The sequence below is a fragment of the Etheostoma cragini genome, chromosome 17 (genome assembly GCF_013103735.1).
Source record: "Etheostoma cragini isolate CJK2018 chromosome 17, CSU_Ecrag_1.0, whole genome shotgun sequence".
Classification (NCBI taxonomy): domain Eukaryota; kingdom Metazoa; phylum Chordata; class Actinopteri; order Perciformes; family Percidae; genus Etheostoma; species Etheostoma cragini.
Window position 1 is genome coordinate 23,576,043 of NC_048423.1, and position 12,703 is coordinate 23,588,745.

Below are 12,703 nucleotides of genomic sequence, written 5' to 3' on the forward strand. Positions count from 1 at the left end.
AGTAAAGCTACTGTTATGTCAAGCATTTCAAATATCGTATTTGATAGTTAAATATGTAACTTGAATCAACATTTGTAATTCCATAGCAATTCATCTGTTTTTGGGTGTCTTTGATTAGAGCCCGACTGATAAATATTTTTAAAGCATATGCCAAAATATTTGGTTATTTAAAAATCCGATATTCTGATATATCGGCCGATATATATTTGAAAAACAATTTAGAAACGCGTAACAAAACAAACAGATTTCCCTTACATTAGTTATTTGTGGTTATTTATGAGTTCTCATTAAAATAATATATGTTTTTTTATTGACACAACAGAACAGAGCAACATCAAAATATATCTATTTATCTATCTATCTATGGTTTTCATATTGTCTGGCTCTATCTTTGATGCAAAATGATGTGTACATTTTATCACTCAAAAACCCAAAAGATTTAGACCCATATTACTTATACACTTGTGTGTGTCTGTGTGTGTGTGACTGTGTGTTAGGAGTGGAAGTCCGGCCCTGCAGCAGCTTCCGGCCCGCTGGCTATCTGAGGTTCTGGAGGAGGTCAAATCCAGCGACCCGTCATCCAAGCTGTGTGCCACACGACGCAGCGCTGGAATACCCTTCTACATCCAGGTGTGTAAGCATGGTTTTCAAAACTGAAACGCAACACCTGGGCTAAAAAGTATCAAACGGGTGCTTGTAACGTTTCAGCCTTGATGCTGGACTTGATTTTGTGAAGTGACAGGAGGCTGTCGTTTTCATTTAAAACCCTGGAGAACACAGGAGATGCAGACTTCTCTCCGTAAACAGCACATTCCTCCGATTTAATTCCTTCAGTGTGTGTGTGTGGTGGAGTGATGGTCACATTGGTTTACCCATCAACAGGGAATCTGTTTTTTTGTGATCCTTTGGTTTTGTAAACACAGTTTGGGTTTTCTTTTGGTCATCTGTTGTAATTTTTACCTTGAGTTTTGCATTTTTGTGTCCTACATGACACTGTACGTTCAGGAAGGCAAAACAGGGATTTTTTGTTGTTGTCTTCTTTTATTTGCTGGAGTTAGGTAAATTAAAATATTTGACTGCAGTTAGTGTGAATTCTAAAGATCCGAAGTAAGGACCAGTTGGCAAAATACAACTTCCCATCCGATGTGAACTTTAACATGAGGTGACCCTTAAGGTTAAAATGTGGTCCAAGTAAAGGTTATGATATGGAGTCTGTTGCATGGACACTGCCAGCTAGGATTAGTGAATGAGTGTTGGACAGTTCTCAGAGGGATAGTAATAGAAACCGTGTGTGTGTGTGTGTGTGTGTGTGTGTGTGTGTGTGTGTGTGTGTGTGTGTGTGTGTGTGTGTGTGTGTGTGTGTGTGTGTGTGTGTGTGTGTGTGTGTGTGTGTGTGTGTGTGTGTGTGTGTGTGTGTGTGTGTGTGTGTGTGTGTGTGTGTGTGTGTGTGTGTGTGTGTGTGTGTGTGTGTAATTTAATTTAATTGACAGAGACAGTGTACATTAATTAACATTGCTGTAAATGCACCAGAATTAGCCAAAAGGCTATATTTCATCCATGGTCCCTGGGCAGAAAATTGTCTTCTTTAAAAAACAACAACAATGAAAAGATTACCGTCAACAATACAAATAAAAAAAAAAGTAGTAAAACAGATAAAACTCTTTAAATCCCGTTGATAAATACAGTGTACAAGTTTACTCAATGAATTGATATTAGCATTCCCTGGCATGCCACTGGAGCTCTTGCACTTAGGAACACTGAGTTTCTTAATCCAGCTGCCTTTTATTTCTCAGACACACACACACACACACACACACACACACACACACACACTGTCCTTTGTTTGACCCCGTGGAGTAGTCTCCAGTCCCGCACACCGTTAACAATGTGTTGTAATCTGTGACTAACCTGCCTTAACACTTGACTGACTCAGACTGTTATTCAGCCACAGCTCGCCTCCCCACTTCCTACGATTACTGATATTAAAACTAGACATGACAGAGTTCATGTTTTATCTTAGCAGTAATTTGAAAGTGGGGTTGCTTTGTCTTGTGGTTATGGGTACAAGGCGCATGGCTGCACCGCTGACATCATTGGCTCTTCTGTTTTTATGCATGTGTGTCATATCTAGCTGAATTCAGCTAAATATGATTACTTAATTTTAGAAATAGTTCCAGGTTTCAAAAGTCCTAACGTTGAGTTTCTGAAACTGGCACTCATGGAAGTGACATGCTTATCCTTTGTTTTATTTTTTATGGGACTTCATGGGAAATATTTGCATGTTAAGCCGTGAGCATCCCTGTTGTCGGGCTGAAATGACCCGTCGAATTAAAAGATGTGAGAGCTGAAGGTGAAGAAAGGAGATAAGAGAAGAGGAGCTGAACAGAATGATAGAAAACACATATGGATTCCTTAAGATGAGGATGAAGGGGACAGTTCAACAGACAGAAAGAGGAAGATAAGATAGAGGAGAATAAGGCTGTGTTGAGCAGAGCACAAGAAGTCTGGAGAGAAGCAGAAGTTGGCACCTTGGCAGAGCTCTGGGCTGCATTCTTTCACCCAGAAAGACTGAGTCGGATCCAGGAAGGCTGGCTCCTGCGCTCGCCTCATGCTGGTCTGGATTGACCTGGGACAGACTTCACAGGAACTGTGCTAGCCCTCCTCATCCTCTTAACCTACCTCCACCCCAACCCCCCCAAGAGTTTATGAGAGCCAGACTGTTCCGCCTCTTCCTCATCTCCTCCCTACCTCCATCCCCTATCTCTCCATGCCTCCCACACATCACTCTTAAAGCGCAACTCTCGCCAAAATGCAACCTAGGGTGTTTTTGTGAATGTAACCGAGTCAAACTTTTGTTTAAAGCATAATTAGGACGGAAGCGCCACTTTTAAGATTTATCGTTTTTTTGGTCAAATGGCCTTTTGAATGGGAGGCTAGACACAACTCAAAGTATCACCAAGGGCTCTACAAATGAACTCCAGCATTGAGGACAAGAAAAGGTTCTAACAACTCACTGTAGTGGTTGGTTTTTCAGGTCGCTACCATCTAGCAAGTCGAAAATAATTGAGGGAGGAGAATAAAGATGGAAATCTCCTAAAGCTTAGTTCCATATAAATGCACGGCTAATTCCTTGTTTGGTTGTTAGTGAAAAACAATATTGACCTTGTAGTTGAAAAAGGAGCCTCATATAAGAATGACATTTCCTCCTGTGGAGTCCGCTCATTCGCATTCGGAGATCGACTCTTTATTAACTGGCGAGATGGTAGCGCCCAAAAACATCAGCTACAGTGAGTTGTTAAAATCTTTCTTTTTAGTAAACTCTGTGTTCACAAACCGTGTTCTCAATGCTGAGTTCATGTGTAGAGCTCCTGGTGATACTTGGAGCAAACTTTCAGCGTTTTCAGTGTGTGCAGGGTTTTAAAAATAGTGATGTTGATGCTATCATAGTGTCTAACCTTAAAAGTGGACTCAGTGACTCGGGTCCATTCCCAAAGAGGCGCTAGGTTGCATTTTGGCGAGATCTACGCTTTGACCATAACCCAGGCCAGACACACAGCCGGCTCCCACAATAGGAGAACTCCTCTCTCGCACAGCAGTCAGTTGCTGTCACCTCCTCGCTCCCACATTTCCAACTCCCATCCCGGCAAATACAAATGATGTCATTCAGTGAATCTATCAGAACAAAACCCACTGGGGATCAATAAGCAGTATACGTTTTTAGAAAACGATTATCAGTACAGGCATAGTTATGTAATCCTATAGCTGTGTCTCTGTGTGATAGAATACCACTGTACAGTATACAGTGATGGGTTTTAACTAATTTCAGATTAGAGGTCTATTGTTCCAATAAAAGTAAGAAATAACTTAATTAAAAAGATTGACTAATATGGATAAGTTTTTAAACTGTACATCTGACAGTAGTTCATGTGGCCTGTTAACAAACGCATCAGTTGCCTTTTTTTGCCAAATTGTACACCATACAGTATAATGTTTGGACTTCAAACAAAAGGTAAATAATATGCAGTGGCTTTTCACTTGTTACATTTTTCAAACTACTTACCGACTTGTTTTTATTAATATAATGACAGGTAAATAACATTGCATTATCATATTGAGTTTAATGAAACCTTGTAGTTTTTAGGGTCTAATTAAATGAAGTGCCATTCGCTTGCAAAGGAAAAATCTTTCCGTACATATTCGTACATTATGAATATCAGGATTGCATCATATCCAGAAAGTTGAAAACTTAATTTCTGCAGTTGACTATTGCACATGCTGTCATTGCAGCTCTGGTTAGCGCAAAAAGTACAAAGCACTCATATCATGTCATTGAAAAATATCTCGGCGTCAAACGTTGTTTAAAATAACATGAGGCTGCATGGGTGGGGGCCGAGAACACAAGTTTGAAAATGAAAACTTCCTGGCCAAACTGTCAGCAGTCAAGTTGAATTGTGGGGAACGTAGGCACCAGATTTAGGAAGAAGAAGGCCGGGAATAGAAGAACAATACCTTTTGCTTCTGCTCTATCAATTTTGATCCTTTGTGTTAAAAGGAGTGCAGTGGTAAATTGATGAAGTACTCTTTTAACAAAACCAAGATCTGGTGAAGACAGTCACGATATTAGTATCTCTGACATGTCCGTGGGTTGTAGAGACATGCACTGACCTGTTATGTGACTTTTTTTTTAATTGTACCTACTGCATGTGTGTTGCGTTTTGATAATTTTCTTTTGTATTAACTTCCGCAGGCTCTGCTCTCCTCGGAGCCCAAGTCGTCAAGTTGCAGTCTGTTGAAAATGACCATGAAAGAACTGACTGCTTTGGCCATGCCCTCTGCCAACAGGAACACTGACAGCTCCACCGTCCCTCAGGTTTGACCACCCAGTAGCATGCACGAGTCCTTTATCCCGTCAGATCTTACACAGGAGAGCTGTTTGCTGAACTGAAATGGCATTGTGAGGATTGCTGCTGTGACTGATCTGAGCTCTTGCTTGGCTATTATCCCTAATACACTTTGGCCTTCCCTAAAAGTTTGTTAATCATGTAAACACACATCATAAGAACCAGGTTAGAATAAGGCTGTCCTCGACAAAAAAGAATGTGTTGTCTATTAACAGTCGCAGGAATATGAGTTGATTTGATCGACCGATCTGTGTGCTTTGAGTGTTCGTTATGACTAGAAACGCACAATATAACTGCAGTCCATTTACCATCTGTAAAACAGATTTTCCCCACTAAAAATGATCCAGAAGCACCACTTTGAATCTTGTGTTTACCAGTACTCATAGGTTGGAAAAAAGTCATTCGGCATAAGAGAGGATAAAAAAAAATAAAGAAATCGTATTCAATCCTTGGCAGCTCACGATCTGATTTTTAAAAATCTTTCGGCCTCATGAAATAGTGAAGGTAGTCCGCTGAACGGTTAAATCTTATCTGTTTACCTCGCCACAGGTCCATGCTCTGAACATCCTCAGGGCTCTGTACAGGGACACTCGCCTGGGGGAAAACATCATTCCCTTCGTCTCAGATGGAATGCAAGCTGCTGTGCTGGGCTTCACCTCCCCTGTTTGGGCAGTGAGTTTCATCTTCCGAGTTTGCTTCCTCTATTATTTATATTTGTCTCTGTACTTTGAATGTAGACAGATTAACACGCACCCCAACAGCATCCCAGTCTTTCACTCCAACGTCTCTCAAGGCAGGCAAATCTAATATTTATATTATTGAGGGTAGACTAGATAGACTAGAGGCACTGACCCATTCAGACATACACTCTCTCTCTCTGTCTTCCATCGTCTTTCTGTTTTTTTCCCCAGGTGAGGAACTCTTCCACTCTTCTCTTCAGCACTCTGATCACAAGGATCTTTGGAGTAAAGAAAGGGAAGGACGAGCACTCGAAAAAGAACAGGTCTGCTGCTTTTCTCCCTCTGATACTGCTCCGACAGTTCAAGTTCACTGCCATGTGCATCAGTGCAGAATGAGATGCTTACATTTGTTATGAGTCATGTCCGAGCGAACAAAGTCCAAAAGTCACAATTATTAGTGAGAAAAAGTTCTTCGTAACAAGGAAGTGCACTCACACTCTCCCACACATTTAATACTGTATATTAAATACCTTGAGGTGAGTCCTCTTAATATCCACTTGTGTCAAAAGTTCAATGGTAAAAAAAAATGCAAATTTTCATGTCAGTCTGTCCACAGTCAATTCTGTAATTGTCCCTGACATACTACTTTTTGATTATTTTGGATGCTAAGCTCGGCTGCCTAGCATAGGATGTAATAAATCTATATTTGTAGTACATCAACACAAATCTACAAGAGAGCAATTCAGAGGACTTAAAGCCAAGGTGAAATAAGCATGCGTATCAACAGTGTTTGTTTTACACCACCGGGGGACACTGTTGTAACACCACTCTGTCTGAAATGATGGTTTCACTCCACTCAAACCCACTGCTGGTTACATGTGGAGATGCAACTCTCCACTGGTCTTGTACCAGCAATAAGGAAAGGACACTGGATGCAAAGAAAAAAGGGCCGTTCCACATGGAAAAGATCAAATAGAAACACACAGTATTAAGTTATTTTTATTTATGCTCTATTAAAAACCACTGGGACCATGCAACGGCTTCTGTTGTAGCTGGTTTCAAACCTGTGGGCTGTAGTTGATTAAGCCTGAAGTGTAATTCAGCGAAGTTGTGGCATCAGAAGGACAATTACATACAAAAGATTGTCTGGTCTTGGAAAAAAATGTCATGTTAATTTCCAGAGATGATGAAACATGCATGTTTACACATTTTCATCGCCAAAGTGTTGAGCTGACCAGAAATGTGTGTAGCCAAAAGCCACTAACCAACATATAGTAATGAATAATGAACAATACATATTTGAGAAGCTGTCGGTTTTTAACCCCCAAAACACCCAGCCAACATGAGGAATCTGTTTTGATTTCATTGATTTCATTGTAGTTGGAAGCCTATCAGTTGCTAGTCCTGCTTTGCTCTCAAGGATTGTTTTGAAAAAACCTGGATTCGTTTTGAGGTTTTTTGGAAAAGAGTCTTAAAGTATAACAGGCTCCGAATGCCTCCTCACACAGCCATCCAAAGCTTGATGATGAAAATGATAGCCGACCTGGGTCAAGTTTTCTTCCTCATATATTTTACGATTTGTTGTATTTAACTTGGAAGGGTGACAGGTGGAGTTGAGCACTTTGGATGCTGAAACAGGTTCCCCCGGATTATATACACACACAGGAAAATATTTCATGTTGTAGCATTTTCCACAAAACTGCTAGTGGAATTGCACTTTTTGTTTTTCTATTGTTTTATTTGCACGCAAAAAAGTTAGCTTTGTGTGTTGACACATAAGAAATGTCTTTTCCACATACTAAAATATGTGAAATTCATTGATAGATAAGAGGAACAACTTTGAACAACTACCAATCAAATGTTATTCATCAAGTACTGCATCTTCAGAGAGATGGAATCTGACCTTTTTTTTGTAGTACAGAGCACAAGCTAACGACAATGTGTTGTTCATTTCAAGATTTCTATTTGTCCAACAGTAAACCGCCTCAGCTTTACTCTTGTTTTGTGCTAATTAGCAAATGTTAGCACGTCAAAATGATGATCATTCTATCTCCTTAACATCAGCATGTTAGCAGGCCGACGTTAGCATTTAGCTCATAGCACTGCGGTGCAGTTCAGCTTCACAGAGCCGTTACCATGGAGCTAGACTCTTATACTGGGTCCACCTTTAATGGGATGGACTATGGATTATGTTATATACATTAGGCATTGGTAGCAACGGCTAACCTGGCTAGAGCTAACGGTAAATGTAAAGCGCTATAAGTAGAGCCTCACTGAGCTGTTAGCATGGCTGTAGACTCTTGGTCTTGTTTAAAGCTGCAGTAGCCCTGCACACCATGAAACTATCATGAATCATAAAAACATATGATTAATATCTTACTGGCCCCTTTTGGAACTGATAGAGTTCCATTTAGTATTCAGAGCACATTAAAACAATAATGATGTCAATAATAATGAACAATAATGTCCATGTGGTGTTTGGCTGTAGGACTATGTGATAGTTGTATCAAGGTCTATCTTGAGCTCAGAAAGTGATTTTGTTAACCCACAGATAAACCAGGGTAACGTTTCACAAGGCTCAGGCCCTGTTCCAGGAAGCTCTGTCTGGTTCCCTTTCCTTTTATTTCTATTGGCTGCTTTTCTGAAAACCTGAATACTCTCAACCAAGCCAAGGCTGCTCCTGTTTATCTCGTCTGTTTTCACTTGTGTTTTTAACCTAGTGTCTTTCCCTTTGTAAGGCTGTCAGATACCTCCCACTCGTCTCGTCTGCTGCTCATAATGACTGCTTGGGGTTATTATTAAAAGCATGTTTCAGCGTTTGTGTGCTGTGATTCATGAAAAAAGAACAATTGGAATTTAAACTCTAAGCTGCATTTTAGTGTCGTTACAATTCATGTGCATGTTTTTTTTAAACTTCTTTAGGAATCACTCTTTTTTAAGTTGCTATAGTGTTCTTGTAGCATGTGAGTAAATGGCATTGTATTGATAAGAAATGGTGGATTTTTTAATTGCGTCTTCGGGAGTTTGTCTTTTCCACAGTCTGTTGTGCGTCTGGTCTCGGTTATTACCATGATTTTACGGTTGGGATCTCTGGCGCCCGAAAATGCATTGTGACAGCTTGTCCACTCTAATATTTGGCCGTGTGTTCGTAGAGGCCTCTTGCTCCACTGAAGCCGGAGCATAGACATAGTTCCCCTCGCACACAAAACCAGTTTATTTACAACATTTTGAGTAAATGTGTGTTTGGGAAGACTGAGCTTGTTGCTGTTTGTGGGAATTATGTGTATTGGCCATAGTTACTTGAATCCAAGCACATTGTTTGCTTGTGGATCATCGTTCCACTAAGTTCAGGCTTCTCCTCTCCGTGACCGTGCATCGATGTTGATCCGATATCGTTGCTGTGATAAATGCAACTGTAAACAAAGCTGACAGAGTGAACATTGCTCTCTGCATTCCAACCAAAGCCCCCAGCTTTATCTCCAGCCTACGTCAAGTCCTCACTTTGCACTACATGTGCTCTTGTACATGCAAACATTTCCATAGGTGCTTTTAAATAAAAAATAGAAAGGAAAAGCAAAACTCTCATAACTCAAACACATTTATTTCAACTTATTAAAACAGTAGCAGCATGTACTTTGAGCTTTATAAATTTAAATAAATGCATGCAAGTTACGGGGGTTGGCCTTTTCCATTCTCCATTTACTTTAGCAAAAGTACCAATACCAAACTGATAAGAACCTCTTGCTCTAGTAAAAGTGATATAAGACAGATATAAGACACAAAAAAGTGGTACTCCAACTGAAATGTTTTCATTTATTAGAATGTTAGTACAATACAATATATCTATACAATATTTTAATGTTGTTTCTTTTTTGGTTGAGATGGAGCTAGTTTTATCTACTTTACATACAGTTAGTTAGTTTTCTCCAGTGGTTACAGCTACACCTTTATATTCTGTTGTTGTACTTTAATCTGTAGTTTTTGTGTGAAATATTTGATAATTGTACCTCTTTTGGGTCTTAAACTGTTATTTATAAACTGAAATGTTTTTTGCTTCCTTTGGTAATAACTTTTAAAATCTTAATATGAAAGGTTTTGTTGCACAAGTATGACATTAACCTGTGAAAGAACAAAGTCACATAAACTAGAAATAGTCATAGCACAAATACCTCAAAATCGGGCTTAAGTATTACTCCACCACCTTTAATAAAAAAAAATGTATATGCATTCTGCGAATACTCTATTTTCATGCACAACTAATCATTAACAAACGTTTTCTGTGTGTGAGTGTGTACATCTCTCATTTGCCTTAAAGTTAATGCAGCATATATGAGTGTGCACCCAGCTGTGAGCCCACAAACATGACCAGGCTTTTTCACTTACACCTCCCTTCTCCTCTTTTGTGACCCTTTAGCCCTTTTACCCCATCTAATCCGCTCCAACACAACCTTTGACCCTTGTCCTCCAGGCGCAGAGTCTTGTCAGACAGAGAGACTCTCATTAGAAAGAGTAGAGGAGGGCGGGGCGCGCACAAACACACACAATTTTGGCACTCCTGTAATTACACGTGCATACGGTGAACATCATTTACATTAGTTCATTTTCTAATGCGGTTAGAATGTGCAGTTCATGACTCCTTTTTCTACCATGACTGTGCCTGCTGTTAACTTGAACCTGTGTGTGTGTGTGTGTGTGTGTGTGTGTGTGTGTGTGTGTGTGTGTGTGTGTTCGCGCGCGCACAATCTCCCCAGGCTTGTGATCATGTGCTTGGCAGACCAGACCTCTTCCCTTTAGGAGCGACTTGATTTAGACAGGCAGAGTTAAATAAAAACTTTATTGGCCTTGAGGCTGAATGGCTGTTGCAGCAGCAAGACCGCTAGTGTTAAATATAAAGTTTGTCATTTTATTGACAGTTGTGTATGAATACGCACAAACACACGTGACTGTAATTTCTAGCTGGGTAAGCAAAGATAAAGGCTGGATTTGTTTAAGTAGAGAGTAATTGGCATCAGTATACTCTCTCAATCATTTTCCTCTTCTCTGCTCCTTGCTGTTTCTTGTTATGTCACTTTTATTCAAAGCATAAGAATTTAATCACGACTAACTGCTAGGTAATTTAATTAACTGAAAGTTGCATCCGCTAGTACTTCTGGTTAATTCTAATCAATGTGGACAGTGACATATGATGGCAATTAGCTTTACATTCTGCAGAGATTCTATGTTGCATGTTTATACAGTGTACTAGCTCAAAGCTGTAACACAATTTTTGCTTCTTTCCAATTCTAATAGCATTGTTTTTTTGTGATCAAAGTTTTTATTTATTTTTATTCTACTAATTAAGGAAAATCACAAACCAACCACAGGCAAAACAATGGAACATAAAAACGTGTCCCAGGGCCAAAACATACATAGAGGAAAGACGGGGTGGGACAAAAAAAGAAAGCAACGGAAAAAGGGACATCCACATATTACAAATAATACATGCAGAATCAGTCATACAGAAACGCACACATAAACACACACACACACACACATAGACAGGGGACCAATCACACATGCAAACCGGAGTAAAGAATAACACATATTCACAACAAAGACAAAGACAACGCTGAGCCAAGGCTCCAAACTCTGTCCTGGGGCTCCAATAATGGGAGCCGTGGATAGTTCATACAACTTCCAAAAAGGAAAGGATCCATGTACGAACAGATAAGTCATGAGGTGGTCTCTGAACGGGTTGCAATCATCCTCTTAGCAGCTGTAAGTCCAGCAAACACAGCACGTTTTGGAGTTTTAGAAAGCTGAAAGGCTGACCATTCATTCAGGTCATTCATAATCAAAACATTGACACTAACATGCACAGTGACATTAATCAAGGTGGAATTTAGGATGCAGTATTGTTCCTGAACTGGCTAACAAGTTCAAGAACAATGTTCTAAATATTCTGCTATACATAATCATCATGTAATATACAAAATAGTGGCATTGTGGGTATATGAAGTCCAATATCAGACTGGTGGTCACTTGGGACCACACTTAAATATCTCCGCAGCTATTAAATGGATTGTTATGGAATGTGGTACACACATTCATGTCCATCTCACACTGAAATATTATTAATGTTGGTGACTTTTCATCTAGCACCATCATCAGGTCTTAATTTAAATTTCTCTCACCTGCCAAACTAATGGCATTCCCATTTTGTGTTTAGCGGTAATCAGCAAGTGTTAGCATGCTGACATGTGAAACTAAAATGGCGACCATGGCAAAGATTATACATGCTAAACCGCATTTTAGCATTTAGCTAAAAACCACTGCTGTGCCTACATAGAGCCTCACTGAGCTGCTAGCATGGACTCTTGATCTAGTTCAAATAACTTGGATCTAAATCTGTAAGCCTTAAATCTTAAATATGGAACTGCCACCATAAACAACGTCCCCACAAGATTTTCTATCTTTTGTGCATAAGATTGTGTTTTATGACTTTGGTGGCTATCTGCTTTACAAATATGCTGTTTGAGAGAATCCTTATTTCTGTAATGCTGTATTCTGTTTATGCTTAAGTTGAACTATTACTTCAAAAAAAAAAAAAAAATCATGCTCCTTCTGTCTCTCATTTCAGGATGACGGGCCGAGAGTTTTTCACTCGGTTTCCAGCTCTCTATCCATTCCTTCTGAACCAGCTGGAGGAGGCTGCAGCCACGGTGGAAAGGTGAGGTGGTCCACCTTAATCCACACACATTCACACTCCACATTCACCCCTTGCCATGGCTTTTCACACTCCCTTGGTCCCATTATAGCTTTAATTTTACTTGCATTTAAGCCACATGGAACAGCTTTTTTTTTTTTTTTCTTAAGCTGATTAAGCTGTGGTGTTTTTTGTGCTGGGAGGCTTCTAGGAGTAACAAAGAGGAAAGGTTAGTGAACTTTTTGTCTGTCCTCTAACAGATTGTGGGAACATGAACTTTCAACTCGATTTTCTCCAATCAAGTAGTGTTGCCCAAGATTGAGTTCTCGTGTGGGCCTTTTGTTTCTCTTCTAAAATATCTCTTGCCCAACTGACTATTTGATCAAAGAATAAGAGTTTACGATAGAATAAAATAAAAGTCTTGTCGAGATTTAGTT

At 39.7% G+C, this 12,703-nt stretch overlaps 1 protein-coding gene across 3 annotated transcripts in view; it reads left to right on the forward strand.

Moving 5' to 3' along the window:
- Nucleotides 1-12,703, forward strand: part of thada (THADA armadillo repeat containing) — a 95,644-nt gene that overhangs the window by 23,371 nt on the left and 59,570 nt on the right. For all 3 annotated transcript variants that reach the window (XM_034897339.1, XM_034897340.1, XM_034897342.1), the window contains exons 23-27: nucleotides 498-630; nucleotides 4,748-4,870; nucleotides 5,451-5,573; nucleotides 5,813-5,904; nucleotides 12,201-12,290. In XM_034897339.1, the coding sequence (XP_034753230.1) occupies nucleotides 498-630; nucleotides 4,748-4,870; nucleotides 5,451-5,573; nucleotides 5,813-5,904; nucleotides 12,201-12,290 (561 nt within the window). The remainder of the gene's footprint in view (nucleotides 1-497; nucleotides 631-4,747; nucleotides 4,871-5,450; nucleotides 5,574-5,812; nucleotides 5,905-12,200; nucleotides 12,291-12,703) is intronic.